Source organism: Balaenoptera musculus, chromosome 5 (genome assembly GCF_009873245.2).
Source record: "Balaenoptera musculus isolate JJ_BM4_2016_0621 chromosome 5, mBalMus1.pri.v3, whole genome shotgun sequence".
Classification (NCBI taxonomy): Eukaryota; Metazoa; Chordata; class Mammalia; order Artiodactyla; family Balaenopteridae; genus Balaenoptera; species Balaenoptera musculus.
In genome coordinates, this window is record NC_045789.1 from 37014436 (window position 1) to 37034168 (window position 19733).

Here is a 19733-nt window from a genome sequence, read left to right on the forward strand (position 1 = left end):
AAAAATGCTCAAGGTAAAAAATATATAATCAGCACTTTCCAAGAATCATCTAAGGATACTGGTAAATGTGACATTACAAGAACCCTTAGAAAAAGGAAAATTTGTTAAGATTTATTAATGCAGACAATGTGCTTCTAACTAGGATCAGTTTAGATGCTGAATAGTCATTTGGGAATTGAGTGGGTTTCAATGAAAAAAGGCTGCAATTTACAGTAGTTTAGAAATAAATTCTGAAATAATTGAAAACTCCACTAAGCCACATAGAATGCTGGTACTGGATTTCCTAAAGTGGAATTTAAAAAATTAAATATATTTGACTCACAAATGTAAACAAACACTACAGTTCTGATAAAAAAGATAAAAACTCTCTAAAATGTAAAAAAACAGAATATAATTCAAAAATTAAATAAATCTATTATATAGCACCTGCTTATAATTCAAGAAGTACAAACACATATTGTCAAGTTGTGGTAATCATTTGTGCATTTTCCTCAATAAGTGTGGCTGTCCCAGGCTACATGATCACTATTTCAGAAAATTTCATCAACTTTCCTGGCCATTTGTTGATTCATGTGAAGATATATAAAAAAAACTTTAATATTAAAAGAACTAAAGGAAAATTAACAAGGAAAAGATGGTACTACTAAGTTAAATACATAGTCTGTCCATTTACTCAGAAAGCTATGTGGATGAGAAAAGAGAAGTTGAGTCATGGCATTACCCCTTGTTAATTATGTCATACAAGAAAGTCTCAAAAGTTTCAACTTCAGTTTTCTCTTCTGTAAAGTGGCTATCTTATTAATATGTACTTCATAAAGTTGTGTTGTAGGAGTCAAGTATTGTGATGCCCAAAGATCTCTTTTTAACACTTAGATACCTCTGACACAGGTAGGAAGACTGTGCGCTTAATTGTTAGAATGTATCTTTGAGCTCGAAAATGCAGTCTTATTTAAGAGCAAAAAGGCATAAAGAAATATACAAAGGCAAATTATTATCACTCTCCTAATCAAAATTACTCTAAAATGAAACATAATTCAGAAGTTAAACTTCTATCTCTCTAGGCAGATGACATGATCTTATATGTACAAAATTATAAAGATTCCACAGACAAAAAAAAATACTGTTAGAAGTAATAAAAAATACTCAACAAAATTGCAGAATACAAAATCAACACACAAAATCAGTTGCATAAACTAACAACAAATAATATGAAAAGGAAATTAAGAAAACAACCCCATTTATAAGAACACCAAAAAGAATAAAATATTTAGGAATAAACTTAACCAATAAGGCAAAAGACATGTAAGGTGAAAACTACAAAACATTGCTGAAAGAAATTTAGGGAGACAAAAAAATGTGTTCATGGATTGGAAGACTTAATATTGTTAAAATGATATCCTTACTACCCAAAGCAATCTACAGATTCAGTGCAATCCCTATCAAATTCCCAGTGGTGTTTTTTGCAGAAATGGGGAAAAGTGCTTAAAATTCATATAGAACCACAAACCCTAAATAGCCAAAACAACCTTGGGAAAAAAGAACAAAGCTGGAAGCCTCACACTTCTTGACTTCAAAACATATTACAAATCTACAGTAATTAAGAGTATGGTACTGGCATAAGAGAGACTTATGGACCAATGGGACAGAATAAAGAGCCAAAAATAAACCCACACCTAAACAGTAAACTGGGATCTTCAACAAGGGTGCCAAGACTGTACAACATGGAAAGGATAGTCTCTTCCATAAATGGTGTTGGGGAAATTAGATACACACATACAAAAGAATAAAATTGGACCCTTTTCTTTCATTATACACAAAAATCAACTCAAAGTGGATTAAAGAGTTAAAAGGAAGACCCCAAATTGTAAAATTCCTAGAAGAAAAAACATATGTGAAAAGTTCCATAACTGTGATCTTGGCAATGATTGCTCAGATATTGACACTAAAAGTACAGGCTTTAAAAGCTAAAATAGACAAGGGGGACTACATCAATCTAAAAAGCTTCTGTGCAGTGAAGGAAACAATCAATAGAGTGAAAAGCAATCTTTGGAATGGAAGAAAACATATGCAAATCATGCATCTCATAAGGGGTTACTATCCAAAATATATAAGGAACTCTTACAACTCAATAGCAAAAAAGCAAACAAAGAACAACAAACCCCAAATAACCAAATTTTAAAATGGGCAAAGGACTTGAATAGACAGTTCAAAGAAGACATACAAACGGCCAATAGATACATGAAAAAAATGCTCAACATCACTAATCATCAGGGGAATGCAAATCAAAACCACAATGAGATATCACCTCACACCTGTTAAGATGGCCATTATCAAAAAACAGGAAATAACAAGTGTTGGTGAGGATGTGGAGAAACTGGAACCACTTTAACTGTTGGTAGGAAAGTAAAATGGTGCAGTCACTGTGGAAAACAGTATGAGTTTCCTCAGAAATTATAAATAGAACTACCAAATTATCCAGCAACTCTACTTCTGGATATTGATGCAAAAGAACTGAAAACAGAATCTTGAAGAAATACATACACTCACATATTCATTGAAGCATTATTCAGAGTAGCCAAGAGATAGAAACAAACTAAATGTCCATCACTGGATGAATGAATAAAGAAAATGTGGTATATACATACAATGGAATATTATTCAGCCTTAAAACAGAAAGAAATCTGTCATGTGCTAACAACATGGATGAACCCTGAGGACACTATTCTAAGTGCAATAAGCCAGTCACACACAGAAGGACAAATACTGCAGGAGGTTTCTAAAGTAGTCAGACTCAAAGAGGTGGAAAGTAAAATGGTGGTTGCCAGAGTTTGGGAGGACAGGAACAGGGAGCTGCTGTTCAATAGATATAGAGTTTCAGTTTCAGTCATGCGAGCTGGAAAAGTTCTAGAGATCTGCTGTAAAGCAATGTGTATATAGTTAACAGTACTGTATTGCGCAATTAGAAGTTTGTTAATAGGACAGGTCTAATGTTATGTGTTTTGCCAAAGTTAAAAAATAGTTAATAATAAAAAGTTCTTTATTCTATGATCCATCTCACTTTTGCATCACATGATTCTAGTGTAACTTACCTCTTCCAAGATAGAAAATTGTGTTTGAATTGTATAAATGCTACTTGGATTGTGTGTGGCTGAGAAATTATTACAAATTCTTGTGTTATTAACAATATGGTTAAATTTACTGCTGATTGTATTTACATCTACAGATATTTTCCCAAGCAAATGTCTACAACATCCACCAAATATCAAAGATTGAGAATCCCTTTTCCATTTTTTTATAAGAACACTTTACAATTTTACTAACTCTAAATAAAACAGACAATAATGTATTATATAAATCTCTTCCCCCAAAATCTTGATAAACTCTAGAGTAGGGGAAGAAATAAAACTATATCTAATCAACTTAGCACTACCTAATTAACTTTTTCATACACCCATGGCTCCCTTAAACTATTATATGTAATAAATAAAATTTAGATTTAAAATTATTTTAAGATAAGGAATGTTAAAAGAAATCCCAAGTCATCTGAGCCATAATGGTGAGATTAATTACTGAAATATTTTAAAATCTATTTCAATAGTAACTCCCTAGCCAAGTTTGAATCATCTTTGAAGATGAAGCACAAACCAACTCCAAGAAGCCTTCCTCATTCCAGGGTGCAGCTCAGTTTAGGCACCCCTCTCAGAACTGCTTTAGCATCCTTTACTGATGAGATTTACTTCCTCAACAAGTAATATTGTCTGTATAATCCCACAGATGATTGGCTATTTGTGTGTATAATCTGTGCTTCCTTCTCTGTGGCCATAATATCTGGTGCAGTACTTTTCCCATATTAAAGCAACTATTTCATTCATACAACAACTTATTGAGCATCTAACTTATATCTGATTCAGAATACCCTGAGGAAAAAGCCTAACTCCAATCCTAAAGATTATACTCTAATTATACTCTAATGTGGGAAATGACAAGTGAATTGATGATTATTGGAGTAAGACATAAGGCCAGAACCAAATAAAGCATTTATCAACATGGGAATCCTGGGAGACCAGCGAGTTTTTAAGTAGGAGGTTACATAGGAGTCAAATTCTGAATATGAGTTAGGATTTAGCCAGGAGGCAGTTAAGAGTTTTCTGGCTGGAGGAAGAAGCAAGAGGCAAGCATACTGTAGTGTCAGGGGCTGAATGAAGTAGAGGTGAGAAACTAGGCTGTAAGGGAAATACCTAGAGAAGAGGCTGGGGGAAGAGACAGGGGAAAATCTTGAAAGAGACATTGAGAAGGAAATCAACCTTTATCCTAGAATAAGCAGAGTAAGATTTGCATATTGAAAAGTCACTTGAACAGCAGTGTGGCCAGAGAACTAAAGAAATGTAAGGATGGAGGGAAGAGCTTACTTAGGAAACATTGTAGCAATCCAGACAAAAGAAGAGGATCCCTAGAATAGGGGATTCACTTCAAGAACATGAGATAAATACCAAGAAGGCAGCAGGACTGACTAGTTGTGGGAAGTGAGGCGAAAGGAGGAAGGAAGTAAGAATGCCCTCCAGGTTCTGTCTTGGGAAGATCTATGTGTGGTACCATCAACTGAACTAAGGAATGTTTTATGGGAGAAGAATAAATGGGTCCATGAATAAGTGGGAAAATGGCTAAATTCTTTTTGTATGTTGGCAATATATTTTAGTCAAGAATTGTACATAAGCACATATATCAAGGGTATTCTGGCTGGAATCTCAGAGCATTACATAAGGAATTAAAGAGATTAATATTTTAGGTAACTAAAAAGAACCTCATATTAATTAAAAAGTAAATTTAATGTATGAGTGTTTAAAAAGTTTCTGGTATTCGAATTCCATGAACACTGAAACTGGTCTTCCATCCCTACAACCACACAGATGTGCATCCATAGACGTGGATATCCTGTACATATACTGTATGTGTAACAACACTTTTAAATTTGTAAACATAGATTGTATGTGGGTTCATGTGTGAATACACATACACTTTTATATAATTATGAACACTCTAATCCTCAGAAGCTCCTTTATTTTTAGATATTAATTTACTTTATTTTTTCCTAGTTTTATTATGTTACTTGACATTTAATTAAAGAAGATTTACTGAGAGAATATTACGTTTGACAGTTGGCATAAGTATGAGGTAGTTATAAGCCAAAAGTTCATGGGACTACAGAAAAACTATATTAAGAGAAAATGCAAATAAAGACCAGAGACTGTATTAGAAGAAGAGTTCAGCTTCAGGAGTTTAGAAATTAAAAAGGAAAGTAATCCTAAAATTAGATCCAAGTAGAGAAGAATACATTTAGAAAATGAGAGTCACAAGAAAAAGAAGACCCCCAAAAAGAGAGAGAACAAGACAATAAATGAATCATTTATGAAGAGAAGAAGATGCACCACCACTCACACACCTCAGAGAGGATCTCTTTCACAAGCAGACTGCTGATTACCGGGATAAAGGGAAGATGAAGACCATTCTCTGCCCCATGTAGATGTTTCTATATGTTAATGAGCAAATATTACATTTGTGAATGAATCACCTAGCCCTCTCTTGTACCCTACAAAGAAAGTTTCCTGGACTGGTACCAATAATCACAGTAAACTTAGTTAATATAACTTCCCAATAGTTAAATATATATATAAATAAAATTTAAACAAAACCTATGTAAAACTTCAATGATTAATATACCCATCTTATCTCTGAATGTCTGCACAAATTATTAGAATAGCAGCCAGTTAAAACTTTTATAGTTATTTTACCACTTGTGATCTTAGTATCTGGAACAAAAAGTGAATTCCATAGGTATTAGTTTCCATAAACAAAAAAATTTGGGAAAAGCTGTGTTAAGCAAAGTTAAGCATGTATCTTTGATATAAGCTATTTCAAGCATTTTGAGTATATAGGAGGTGCATAGAGTAATAAGTATTTCCAGTTTGGAAGCAGAATCTTTTCTTTCTTGGACCAGTAAGGTATTAGTGTTCCCTTGGAACATTGTTATTAAGACCTTCCTTTAATCTTTTTTCACAACTTTAATAGCAAACATTTAGTAGTTCACTAGAAACATGGTTAGAACTTATTTTTTGCAACAAAGTTATAAATTCCACTTAATTAAATTTAAATTTATATACTGTTAATGATGGTATTTGGAAGAAAAGATCATTCAGGACTCAATTCTGAAGTTAAAATAAAGGATATTCTTTTTATGTTGACAAGGAAGCTCTTAATTTGACTATGAAATCATGCAACCATTTAATAACAACTATAAAACAACGTTTTTTTCTCTTTTACTCATTAAATTAAAAGAAATAAAACTTACTATCCCTGTTCTTGAAATATGATCTCTAGCAATTTGTTTTTAATTATACCAGTGGGTGTTCCAGAGTTCTCTCCTATTTCATTTTATGATTAGCAACTTTGAACTGAATATGTCAGTCACATGCCAGCATGAAAAGAGACAAGTAAACAGTTGAGTAAATTGTGGCTTATTTATCTGTAAGAGCACTGTCAGGCACAACTATGCTTCTGAGTTTGGGTGGTGCAATACCTGGACATCTGTACAGCTTTCTTGCCTGTGCAATATCTCCTTTGCTTAAACGGGTTCGCTGACCAATTGCTGGACGTATGCCATTATCATCACGTGAGGGGAGAATGGTATCCAGAAACATCCCCCTGAAAAAAATCAGAAGCAAGTCACACATAAGTCACCAAATTAAGACACATATATTCCTTACAAATATGTTTTTTTTTTCCAAACTCAAACCAATCAAAGGAGAAATATATCAGTGTTAAGATTTAAAGAGTGTGTCAGACTTTCAAAACACCTTCATCAAAGTAGAAGAAAATTGTGTGCTAAATGTGTATGGCTAATATAAAGTCAGTGATGGCATTCACTTTTTCCTTAAAAATGTATATTATTTGTTTTTTAAAATCTAAAATTCTATATAGTCCCTATCAAGTACACTATGGTTCTTGTTTTGGTAGCTCAAGATCTAAAAACAATTAAATTACCAAGTTGTCAAACAATTCTTCCTCATAGCGATCTATTTTCTTAAGAACAGCTTATAATAAATATTTTTTAGATTACTAAACGTGTAAAAGTCAAACAAAACAAGTATGTTAATATTTTTAAATTAAACTACTAATTTAACCTAAGTATTTTTTGAAGTCAAATTATTACAGTATATGTTACAAGAACGAGGAAAAACAAAAAGTGTCAAATTTTAGGAAGTTTAAAGCAAAATAATTTTGTCACACACACATAAATACAAACACACATATACATATAGTGTAAAAACTTCATGGTAAAATTTATAAGTAAAAAAAAAAACAACTAAGCAATGCACTAATAATGCTAAGCTACAGATACTGAGCTTTTTCACACCCAAGGTTGTGATACAAACTTGCTATGCATGACTAAAACTTCTGAATACAGTAAACTAAAGATACAGTCTAATTTTGTAATGAATATTAACATTTGTAGCTCTAAAGAAAGTAACTGAGCTTAAAAGTTAAATGGATTGGGAGACTATTCCAAATGGTGAGGATGGATTGTATAAAAAGAGACACTTTTTATAAAAGTATTTTAAATTAAGAAATACAATTATTTAAAAAAAAAAACACTTTGAAACTGGGATGAATGATGGAACAGCTTCTTTCCAAAATTTTTAAATGAAAAATTGTATTTAAACTGCAGGTTAAAAGAACAACATTTTAGCTCTACTTTTTCTTCCTTTAAGAAATATTTACTGGGAATTCCCTGGTGGTCCAGTGGTTAGGACTCCACACTTCCACTGCAGGGGGCATAGGTTTGATCCCTGGTCAGGGAACTAAGATCCTGCATGCCACGCGGCATGGCCAAAAAAAAAAAAAAAAAAAAAAAAAAATTTACTGAGCATTGTTATAGACCTACAGACCTGGATTTATAGCAGTAAATAAAAGAAACAAAAATTCCTTCCCTTAAGATTCTCACATTCTAATGGAGGGAGAAAGTCTTTAACAAAGATTGATAACTGAGATAGTGACAGATACTTTGGAGAAAAATAAGGAAGAGAAGATGGATATTGATTATCCACTGATGGGATAGCTTTTAAATAGAGTGATCCAAGTAAAGCTCACTTGGAAGTTGACATTTTAGCCAAACATCAAGGAAGTGAAGGCGAGGTAAATGTGGGTAACTGGGAGTAGAGACTCACAGAGAGAAAGAACTTTAAGAAATACAGCAACCCTGAGATGGGAGGATGCTTTGTTTGAGTGTCAAAGTTTAACTTTTAACCTGAGGAAAACTCTTAATATGTGGATGATGGTAAACAGAGGTATGACATGATCTATAAGTAATTTATGACTAACCTCCCTAGCTTCTAGGTAGGAGTGGTGATCTTTAGATAAAACCCAGATAACTCAAATAGATACTGGAACTCTTTTAAAACCAAATCTAAGTCTCTACAAAATTCCATATGTATACTACCTGAGATGAAGGTAGGGAAGGGGAACTAATGATCATCAAAAGTGAGAGCTTGCACACACTTAATAAAACACAACTCCAGCTAGGCCAGTGCAACTGAAGGGGAAGTTGAACTATAGGGTAGCACCGAGAAAAGTTATTCTTCAACTTTGCTGCACAAATCAACAGATACATTAAGTAGGTAAGTCCAAATTAGTGAAGTGTTACAACTTCTGCAGTACTTCAGTACTAATGAAGTATTCACTATTTTCTATTCCTATTTCTAAAAAAAAAAAACACCATAGTCTTCGAAAAATTTTGTGTTTTCCAGTTTTCAAAAAAAAAAGATTCAATTTTAAAAGGTCAAGGACATCTTGGAGAAGATATATTCAAACTCAGGTGATAGAATGATGAATTTTGGCTCATTTAATCTATGGAGGTAATCTGCCTTCCATTTGTATGGGTGTCAGTCACCCATTCTTTTGATCTTTCTTTGTGGTCAGAAAGTTAACAATTCTCTCCTTCCACAACCAGGCCATTAAGCAATGTAGGCTCCTCCTGAACATTCTTTCAGACAGACCATAGATGGGGTCACTTACTAATCTTCATTTGTTTTACCTACATCATTAGAAGAGTGAATTAACTGTGCTTTTCATAAAACTTCATAAAATTTTACAATTCTCTTATTAGAAATGGGCAGTTCCAATTTGCAAGCATGTACATTACAAATTATCTATGCATATAAAGCCCCCTATATGCAGCCCTGTTCTTCCCACAGTAAGTACCTAAATCTGCTCATGGGAAATATTGATGAAAACAACTAAAACTTTTATAGACTATCTGGGTTCAGAATAGAAGAAACTATAAAACTTCAAATACTTACATTAACAGAATGAAGGACAAAAGCCACATGTTCATCTAATTGATGCAGAAAAAGCATTTGACAAAATTCAACACACTTTCATGATAAAAGCACTCAACAAACTAGTAATAGAAGGGAACTATCTCAACATAAAAGGTCATATATGAAAAACCTACAGATAACATCATGCTCAATGAAAAACTGAAAACTTTTCATTTAAGATCGGGAAGATGGCAAGGATGTTTGCTCTCACCATTTTTATTCAACATAGTATTGAAAGTCCTAGTCAGAGAAATTAGGCAAGAAAAAGAGTCAAAAGGTATACATGTTGAAAAGAAAGAAGTAAAGTGATCTCTGTTTGCAGATAACACGATCTTATATGTATAAAATCCTAGTGAGTCCACCCAAAAACTATCAGAACTGATAAATGAATTCAGCAAAGTGGCAGGATACAAAATCAACACTCAAAAATCAGTTGCATTTTTATACAATAACAGTGAAAAATCTTTAAAGGAAATTAGGAAAACAATTCCATTTAAAATAACATCAAAAAGAATAAAATACTTGGGAATAAACTTAACCAAGGAAGCAAAAGACTTATACACTGAAAATTACAAAACATCACTGAAAGAAATTAAAGAAGACACAAACAAATGGAAAAACATTCTATATTTATGGATTGGATGACCTTATTTGTTAAGATGTTCACATTACTCAAAACAATCAACATAATCCCTATCAAAACCAAAATGGCATTTATTGTGGAAATAATAGAAAAAATAACAGTTCTAAAATTCATATGTAATCTCTTAGAACCTTGAATAGCCAAACATGTTTTGAAAAAAAAGAACAAAGGTGGAGGACTCACAGTTTCAGATTTCAAAACATATTACAAAGCTTAAGTAACTAAAACAGTGTGATATTGGCATAAAGACAGACCTATAGAACAATGGAATTGAACAGGAATAAAATACACCCTAGTATATATAATGACCTTTAACAACGGTGTTAAAGGTATTAACTCAATGGGGAAAAGATAATCTTTACAACAAATGATGTTGGGAAAACTGGATATCCATGTGCAAAAGAACAAAGTTAGACCCTTATCAAAGCCATATATAAAAATAACTCAAAAGAGATTAAAGACCTGAATATAAGACCCCAAATTATAAAACTCTTAGAAGAAAACATAGGGGAAAAGCTTCATGACATTGAATATGGCAATGATTTCTTGGATATGACACCAAAAGCATAGGCAACAAAAGCAAAAACAGGTAAGTGGGTCTAGATTTTTAATTAAAAAGCTTGTGCACAGCAAAGGAAACAATCAAGTGAAAAGGAGAGAAAATATTTGCAAGATATATATATATCTGATAAGAGACCAGAATATACAAAGAAATTCTACAGCTCAACAATAGAAAAATGGAGTAATCTGATTTAAAAATACTCAGAAGATTTGAATGGAGATTTTTTTCTTTTTTTTCCCTAATATTTATTGGAGTATAGTTGCTTTACAATGTTGTGTTAGTTTCTACTGTACAGTAAAGTGAATCAGCTATACGTATACATACATCTCCTCTTTTTTGGATTTCCTTCCCATTTAGGTCACGCAGAGCACTGAGTAGAGTTCCCTGTGCTATACAGTAGGTTCTCATTTGTTATCTACTTTATACATAGTATCAATAGTGTATATATGTCAAGCCTCATCTCCCAATTCATCACACCCTCCTCCTTCTCCCTTGGTATCCATATGTTTGTTCTCTACGTCTGTGTATCTATTTCTGCTTCACAAATAAGATCATCTACACCATTTTTTTAAGATTACACATATATGCATTAATATACAATATTTGTTTTTCTCTTTCTGACTTACTTCACTCTGTATGACAGTCTCTAGGTCCATCAACATCTCTACATATGACACAATTTCTTTCCTTTTTACGGCTGAGTAATATTCCATTGTATATATGTATCACATCTTCTTTATCCATTCCTCTGTTGATGGACATTTAGGTTACTTCCATGTCCTGGTTATTGTAAATAGTGCTGCAATGAACATTGGGGTGCATGTGCCTTTTTGAATTATGGTTTTCTCTGAGTATATGCCCAATAGTGGCATTGCTGGGTCATATGGTAGTTCTACTTTTAGTTTTTTAAGGAACCTCATACTGTTCTCCATAGTGGTTGTATCAATTTACATTCCCAGCAACAGTGCAAGAGGGTTCCCATTTCTCCACATGCTCTCCAGCATTTATTGTTTGTAGATTTTTTAAAAATAAATTTATTTATTTTATTTTATTTATTTTATGTTTGGCTGCTTTGGGTCTTTGTTGCTGCATGTGGGCTTTTCTCTCATTGCTGCGAGTGGGGGCTACTCTTCTTTGTGGTACACAGGCTTCTCATTGTGGTGGCTTCTCTTGTTGGGAGCATGGGCTCTAGGCGTGTGGGCTTCAGTAGTTGTGGCACACGGGCTCACTAGTTGTGGCTCACGGGCCCTAGAGCGCAGGCTCAGTAGTTGTGGTGCACGGGCTTAGTTGCTCCGCGGCATGTGGGATCTTCCCGGACCAGGGCTCGAACCCACGTCTCCTGCATTGGCAGGTGGATCCTTAACCACTGCACCACCAGGGAAGCCCTGTTTGTAGATTTTTTGATGCTGGCCATTCTGACCGGTGTGAGGTGATACCTCATTGTAGTTTTGATTTGCATTTCTCTAGTAATTGGTGATGTTGATGGCCAAGAATATAAAAATATGCTCAACATCACTAATTATCAGAGAAATGCAAATCAAAACCATAATGAGACATCACATCATACCCATTAGGATGGCTACTATCAAAAAATTAAAAAACAAAACAGAAAAGAACACATGTTGGTGAGGATATGGAGAAATTGGAACACTTGTGCACTGTTGATGGGATTGTGAAATAGTGCAGCATCTAAGAAAAAAATTATGGAGGTTCTTCAAAAAATTAAACATAGAACTACTATACAGTTCAGCAATCCCACTTCTGTGTATATATATCCAAAAGAATGGAAAACAGGATCTGGAAGAGATATTCGCATACCCATGTTCATGGCAGCACTATTCACAGTAGCCAAGAGGTGAAAGCAACTCAGATGTCCATCAACAAATGAATGAATAAACAAAATGTGGTATATACATCCAATGGAATATTATTCAGCCTTAAAAAGGAAGGAAATTCCGTTACATGCTACAACATAGATGAACCTAAAGGATTTTATGCTAGGTGAAATAAACCAGTCACAAAAAGGCAAATACTGTGTGATTCTACTTGGTATCTAAAGTAGCCAAATTCATAGACACAGAAAGTGGAAAGGTGGTCCAGAGGCTGGCGGTGGGGTGGGGGTGGGGTGGGGAGAGAGGAGAGCTGTTGTTTAATGGGTATATGGTTTCAGTTTTTCAAGATGAAAAGTTTCTGGACATCTGTTTCACAACAATGTGAATGTACTTAATACTACTAAATTGTACACTTAAAATTAGATAATACAGTAAATTTGATATTGAGGTTTCTTTACCACAATAATAATAAAAAAAATTCAAATACTTTGGAGGTGGTGGCTGAGAGCTGTGTGAAATATTTCCTCTCATGAAATTCAGAACAAAAAAATAATGTGTATTGAATCAATTCTTCTAACAGGTAGATACAGTTACTTTCACTATTGGAATATAAGTTTATTTGGGAAAATGGAATAGGTAAATTTTGAAACAATAAGAGAAAATAATAGTTCAAGGCTAGTTGTCGTGCAACTCCAAAGTTAGGTGTAGGGGGTGATAAATTGCAAGAACCTCGTGGTTTATGGAAAAGCAACAATTTAAAGACATAAAAGGAGTAAAGAATAAGGGAAAATGTATGTTTCAAACTTTGGTTTAGGTTCATTGTCTACCAGGGATAGAAAGAATAAATTACGTTTTCCATTCTCCAGCTCTATTCCAAAGAATCTAAACTCAGTTTATTTCTAACTAATATAACTCAACAGTATAAGAGAAACACTTTGGCTAAACTGGTACCCAAATCCTCATTTTTCACATGTTTCTAAAGAAAACTCAATTCCAAGCATGAAAACAAAGCTTTATAAGCTTTATAATTCTTTAAGATTAATTTCAGGCCAAATTTATGGATGTATTTCTACTAAAACTTCAATTCAATTCAAAAAACAAGTATTTGGGTAGTTATTATATTTGAACAAATATATACTTCAGAATAAAATGATTTTTAAAATACAGTTAACACTCAATTATGTTAATAATAAAGTTTGGTCATAAAAATCATCATTTAAATATTTGTCCAAGTATTAAGAGTTTGTTTACACCCTTCTCTACTTATTACCACAAATTTTTTTTTAAAACAGGGAATTAACTTGAATTTACTGTCTTCTTCCTGACCCTGCCTTTAAACATAGACATTAATGAATTGTGAAATGGGCATGGTGATCAGAAAAGAATGAGTGGAATGGACATGAGTGTAAAATGGGTATAAAATGGGAAAAAGATATGACTTCAATGGTTTTAACAGTTTCAGATTCCTTACCTGGAAACCATTGCCTTGATGACATCTTGTTTAGAGTGAAATAGATCAAAACCCAAATTTATTACACTCTTAAAAATTAGCATTCAGTCACTAATGAAATAATTTTAAGGTTAATAACTGGAAAGTGTATGAAGTAAAATATCTTCCTAAAATGTTCTCTGAGAATTATTTTACTATAACATTTTTCAAGTGAAATTAGTACTTGAGCAACAGAAAATACACAATAAAAGCACAAGTCACATGGAGAGTATAACATTCCAACTCAACAACTGAGCTTGCTATTTGACTTGAAATGCCTAATTTCCATTACTAGTGCTTTGCCAATTTAACATGCTGATTGGTTTGGTAATCATTTTAATTGAACTTTTTTAAGATTTAAGAATATTAAATAATTTAAATAATCAAACAATTTTAATTTTTACTTTGAATCTATTTATTTGATAGGAAATGTGAAAATGTGTTTTTAAAATCTCAAATGCCTGTTGTTGGCTATAAACACCAATCAAGTATATTTTGTACTTTATGACAGCAATATTTGAAAGTGGTTCTAGTTCTAATGTTAAACCTAGTTTTGTGAGGAGCCACACAGAGGAAAGGAATTAAAAGTCAAAAGGTATAACCTGAGACTCCAACCTTGAGAAGGTGTTCCTGGCATAGTGCATGATACTGTCAAAATCATATCTTTCTCCAAGCGAGTTCACTTCTCCAGGCTCCATCTTCAGAAAATTGTACTCTTGACCTAAGAATTAGGCACAGAAAACACTTCAGAAGCCTCTTAACAGACAGAAAAGAGAACAGAAGAGCCCTTCCTGCCTCTATCTGCTCTCTACCAAATGCTGATCGCTGATTTTCATGACGTTTTATTTACACACTAACACCCAGGTACTCGCAAAAGGGTACATCCAGTGCCACTGCTTGCACTTGAATACCATCCTGAAAGAGTAATATTGAATTTCATTAATAAGTTAATTTTGGCAAAAAGGTAGATTACCAAAAGCATGCTTTGGATTTGTTTTCTTTGTATACTCTTCCACCTTCTCTAAATATTTGTTCCTTTAAAACTACTGTTTTTTTTTTTTTAACAATATTGTGATTATAAAAAGTTACATTTTTACTTAATAAGTTTCCCACCTTTCTCTTATGACTATATTTGCCAAGACCCCCTCAAAAAAACTTCCTATTTGTGTTAGAGTCTATGAAACACTGGGAAAAATACAAAAACTATATTTGTATGTACACAGAACATGGCAGGCGTTTGCTATGTGACTTTGTCACTAAAGATAAAACCACAGCAACTGAAACAAGATTCTCTTTGATGAAAAGGAGACTCTACTTGGAGGGCTTGTTTGGTCAAGAGAATATGCTTCAGAACTTACTTTTTCATTTTTTACTTTTCACGACTGCTATTTTAACTTCTGGACATCTTCATGTTAATAGATTTCTCAACTGCCTGTTTGTATCTGTATTGTAATATTATTTCTTGAAATTTGAAAATAACATAGTGTTAAATGTGTAGATCTACATCAATGGTTCCAGAGGCAGAGTATTTCCTCAGATAGAGTTTAGGTTTCAGTGATTCATTTTTCACAATTTCAGCAGCCAAAGATGGTTGCTTTTATAGCTCATTTTGAAACATCAAAGTGTAAAGTTGAGTTATTAGGTTTCCAAATTCAAGGCTGGGGTTCAAAAAAGAACTATTATTGTACAACACTTATGTAACTATTTTAATTTTATTCCAACTGCTGTATTACTACTGAATATAAAAATATTACATTAAAAATTTCCCAAAAGGCAATAAAAAAACTGAGTGATGCCACAGAGTATAATATCTTTCCTACATGTGATAAGGAAGTCTGATATACTCACTTGAGCATTAAAGATAAAACAATCAGCCTGAAGTTACAGAACCCAAGTCCCAGAGTAAAGTGTTTCAGTCCACCTTACAATGAATTCACACAATAAATAGTTTTCAATGAACTAACTACACCATATAGTGAAATACATGTTCCACAAATCTCTGGTTTGTCTGTCTGTATTACAACTATTCTCGGGAAATACCCTGCATTATCTTCAACCTTTGATAGAAGTAACTGTTAAAAACTCTGTTCTTCATGAAACATGGTAAGTATATTTTAGTACAACCAATTCTAAGGTGAGATTTTTGTAAAGCTGTGGAGCTGATTTTTTAATATTAATCTATAACCCACTGGAGATTTCAAATTTCAAGCACAATATGTGAGTATACTCTCTAATTAAAGCAAAATGTTTCATAAAAATTTCTGAAAGTGGAACACGAAGCAACTTCAGTAATACATTTTGATGTATATAACTGAGCAGTTACCATGTATGTGAAACAGTGTTTTGTGCTAGTTAAAAAGAACACAGCCATACTTGGTCCAAATAAAGAAAATCAGACATTTCATAACAGAAGAGAAGAGGATCAGAGATACAGAGCACCAGTGGAACTCACCCTAAACAATTTTTTAAAAAATGACAACCTCCTTCTTGAAGGCATGTTCTAAAGTGGATTAAAGTAATCCAATCTTTGTACCAAATTGGCTCCTATCATAGTCACTAATTTTGCATATAAATGCAGCTAAAGTCCACACTTATTAGACGTTGCCCTAGAATAACACTTGATCTAAAATTTCTGAGCCAAAGTAAGTCACAAATTTGCTCAATATTATTCTCCAACATGAATTTTTCATACTAGAATTACCTTGCTATAGTACAGTCAGCCTTCAGTATCTGCAGGGGACTGGTTCCAGGAAGCCCTTGGATACCAAAATCTGTGGATGTTTAAGTCCCTTATATAAAATGGTTTAGTACAATGAATAAGAAATTTCAGTTCAAAGGTTGGTTGAATCCATGGGTGCAAAACCCTATGAATATGGAGGGTCAACTGTCCATACATACAAATGATTGCAAGTGAGTGAGAAAAGTGAAAATAATCATATGTTGAGAATATTGTTGAATCCAAGCAAGGTATGACAAAATGTGCATGGAGTTCCAAATACTGAGGACATCTCATGCAATAAATTGTTGTTTTCTATTAGATTGAATGTTGACTCAAAATATGAGTCAACATTATGAGTCATATTGACTCAAAAATATGAAAAGCCATAAATGGTTTAGCACTGTGTTAAGTATTATACATTTACATACTATTTATACATTTCTGCTTGTTTTAGCTACATAAATTTATGTTGAACCAGAGTCCTATTTTTAAGAGCAAGAATCATTCTTGGAAGTTACTTCCTTTATAAGTTATTTTGTCCACATAATAGAGGAAATTTAGTAACTGTGGTTGATAGAAAACTTTTCATTTAATTGGTAGTTGGAGTAATTTTCAGAAATATTATTTTCTCTTTGTCTCCCAATGATGTAAAGTATAAGATGAACCTTGATAGCTGGTCAGGCATTAGAGTCTTCTATATTGGGAGTATAGATGTTATTTACTTCTCTTTCAACACTACAGATTACTTCTTTATTCTTGAAGTGATCTCTTCCCTGTAACATCACATTCATTGATTTTTCTCCTACTTCTTAGACCAAACTTTTTTAATCTTTTGAGAGATATTCTACAAAATGTTGCTTAAATATTGGTGTTCCCCATATTCTACCCACAATCTTATTTTCTTCTTCCTCCAACATTTTCCTAGACAGTCAAATCCACTAACAAATTTCTATCTCTAGATATCTTAAAGTCTAGACTCACCTTTCCTTTGTCTACTAAATATCTCCACTTGGACCATCTAAAGGCTTCTCAAACTCAAGGATATGCTAAATGAAATTATTTGTCTTTCTTCCTCTTAAAAATATGTTGCTTTAACCACATTTCTTACTTCATTTGATGGTGCCACCATTCATCCTGTTGCCTAAAAATAAAATCTTGAAGATTTGCTTTCACATGATGTTCCTCTTAAAATATTTTTGAAAGATTATTCCTCTCCTTCTTCTTGGCCTACACCATCCTAACTGAGGACTTAGTCACCTCTTATAAACGATTTATTTAAGTTTCTAATAGGTTTCCCTGATGTCACGTTCATCCTCCCCACCCCCATATCCCCATTCTCAGTTAATAATCCCTACAGCTGAAAGAATTCTTTTTTTAAATCTGAACTTGCTCTGCTTTCAATCCTTTGATTATTCTCCAGTAGCTAGAGGATAAAATCTAAATTTCTTAGCTTCAGATAGAAAATCCCTATGATCTAATCTCCCTTGGTAATTACCAACTAATCTCTCACTTGTAACTTACCATGCAGACATTTGGGCAAATAAAAATGATTTAATTATCTGTAATTGTAGCTTTGATCATGATGCTTTTTTTTTTTCCAGTTAGAAATTCCATCACTCTTCTGGGCACTTAGAACCCCTTTACTTCTAAATTTCAGTTCCTTTGTGGCGTCTCCCTTGACTCGCAAGGCACATTTTGTCACACCTTGCTTGGACTGGGCTGTGTTCTCAATATAACACTATTCTCACTCGCTTGCAGTCGTTTGTATACATGGATATACATACACTAAGCTCTATAATTTTCATGAAGTATCTCTAACATCTAATAGTGCCTCAATAAATAACTGGCAGCAAATATGCTATGAACAAATAAATAGAGCAACGCTGTTAGTCACAGGAAATTCTAAGGAATTAAATGTTTGTAACTTAAAACTGGCCATGATAAGGAAATAAGGACACATTTCTACTTTGCTTCTGCTAGAAATACACACAACTTTCTAAGACAATTCTAAACAACAGGATTTTTCTTCTGGCAATTGAGATGTACTTATCTTTATGAATTATGAAAGGTAAAACAAATGAAAAACTAAATGAGGTGATTATCACACATCAACTGTCGGAGAAAATTAAATTTTAATTATATATTAACTATTGAACTACTGAAACTATTGAAAACATTCTTAAGAATTTGTCTTTAGTATAGTTAAAGGGAAATCTCAAGAAAATATTTGGACTATCCTGGAAATGACTCACTTCCCTGGAATTTTCTCCAGAACTTGTCCCTGGTATAATATAGATTTGTATGGTAGCAGCACATTTTGTGGCAAACCCTGGACCCTTTTTAAATGCCAACAACATAAATTATAGAATTAAGTATAGAAAATACTTTTTAAAAATTTATTAATATTAATTTATGTTTTAATAGCCTACACCCATTCTTGGAAAGCACCGAAGTTTGGATATAAAATAGCTAAATCTTAAGAAAAAAAGCAAGCCTAAAAAATGCATAAGATCATTTGATCTGCAGGAAAAAATTAACACCATAGCAGCTATTTTTAAATCAAGCAAAATGTTGATCTACAATATCAACAAAATCAGTTCACAGTTTTTAAGAAGTTAAATGATAAATAGTACAATACATTTAAAAGATATTTAGTCAACCTTAAACCCAACACATTCTGAAGCCTCTCACCTGGCTGGATGTTTTCTCTTATGATAGTTACATGATTATCTCGATCTGGTCGTGTGTGTTCATGCCAAAAACCTATCACATGGCCCAATTCATGAACAACAATTCCAAATTTATCACAGTTCTTGCCAATAGAGATCGCCTGAGGTCCATTTCCACGCCGACCTACATAGGAGCAGCATCTGGAATAAAGTAGAAAGTGCAGATGGTGGTGGACAGGGAGACGCTGAGTGAATTACAGTAGGGTGAAACTTTTGTAAAAATTTGTCATGAACTGTAAAGTCCAACACATTCAGAGGCAGAACAATTTTTCATTAATAAATATTTCATTAATAAAAATTTCTAGTAATCCTGGTAGATTTATGTACGAGTCCCCAAATAATCTATTGAAGTGCCTTTGTACTAATTCATATATTAGAAGATGTG

General features: G+C 33.2%; 1 protein-coding gene across 3 annotated transcripts in view; it reads right to left on the reverse strand.

Moving 5' to 3' along the window:
- TLL1 (tolloid like 1) overlaps positions 1–19733 on the reverse strand; it is a 225937-nt gene that overhangs the window by 85613 nt on the left and 120591 nt on the right. For all 3 annotated transcript variants that reach the window (XM_036854033.1, XM_036854032.1, XM_036854034.1), the window contains exons 6-8: positions 19311–19489; positions 14516–14621; positions 6575–6699 (exon numbers count right to left, since the gene is read on the reverse strand). In XM_036854033.1, coding sequence (XP_036709928.1) covers positions 6575–6699; positions 14516–14621; positions 19311–19489 — 410 coding nt within the window. The remainder of the gene's footprint in view (positions 1–6574; positions 6700–14515; positions 14622–19310; positions 19490–19733) is intronic.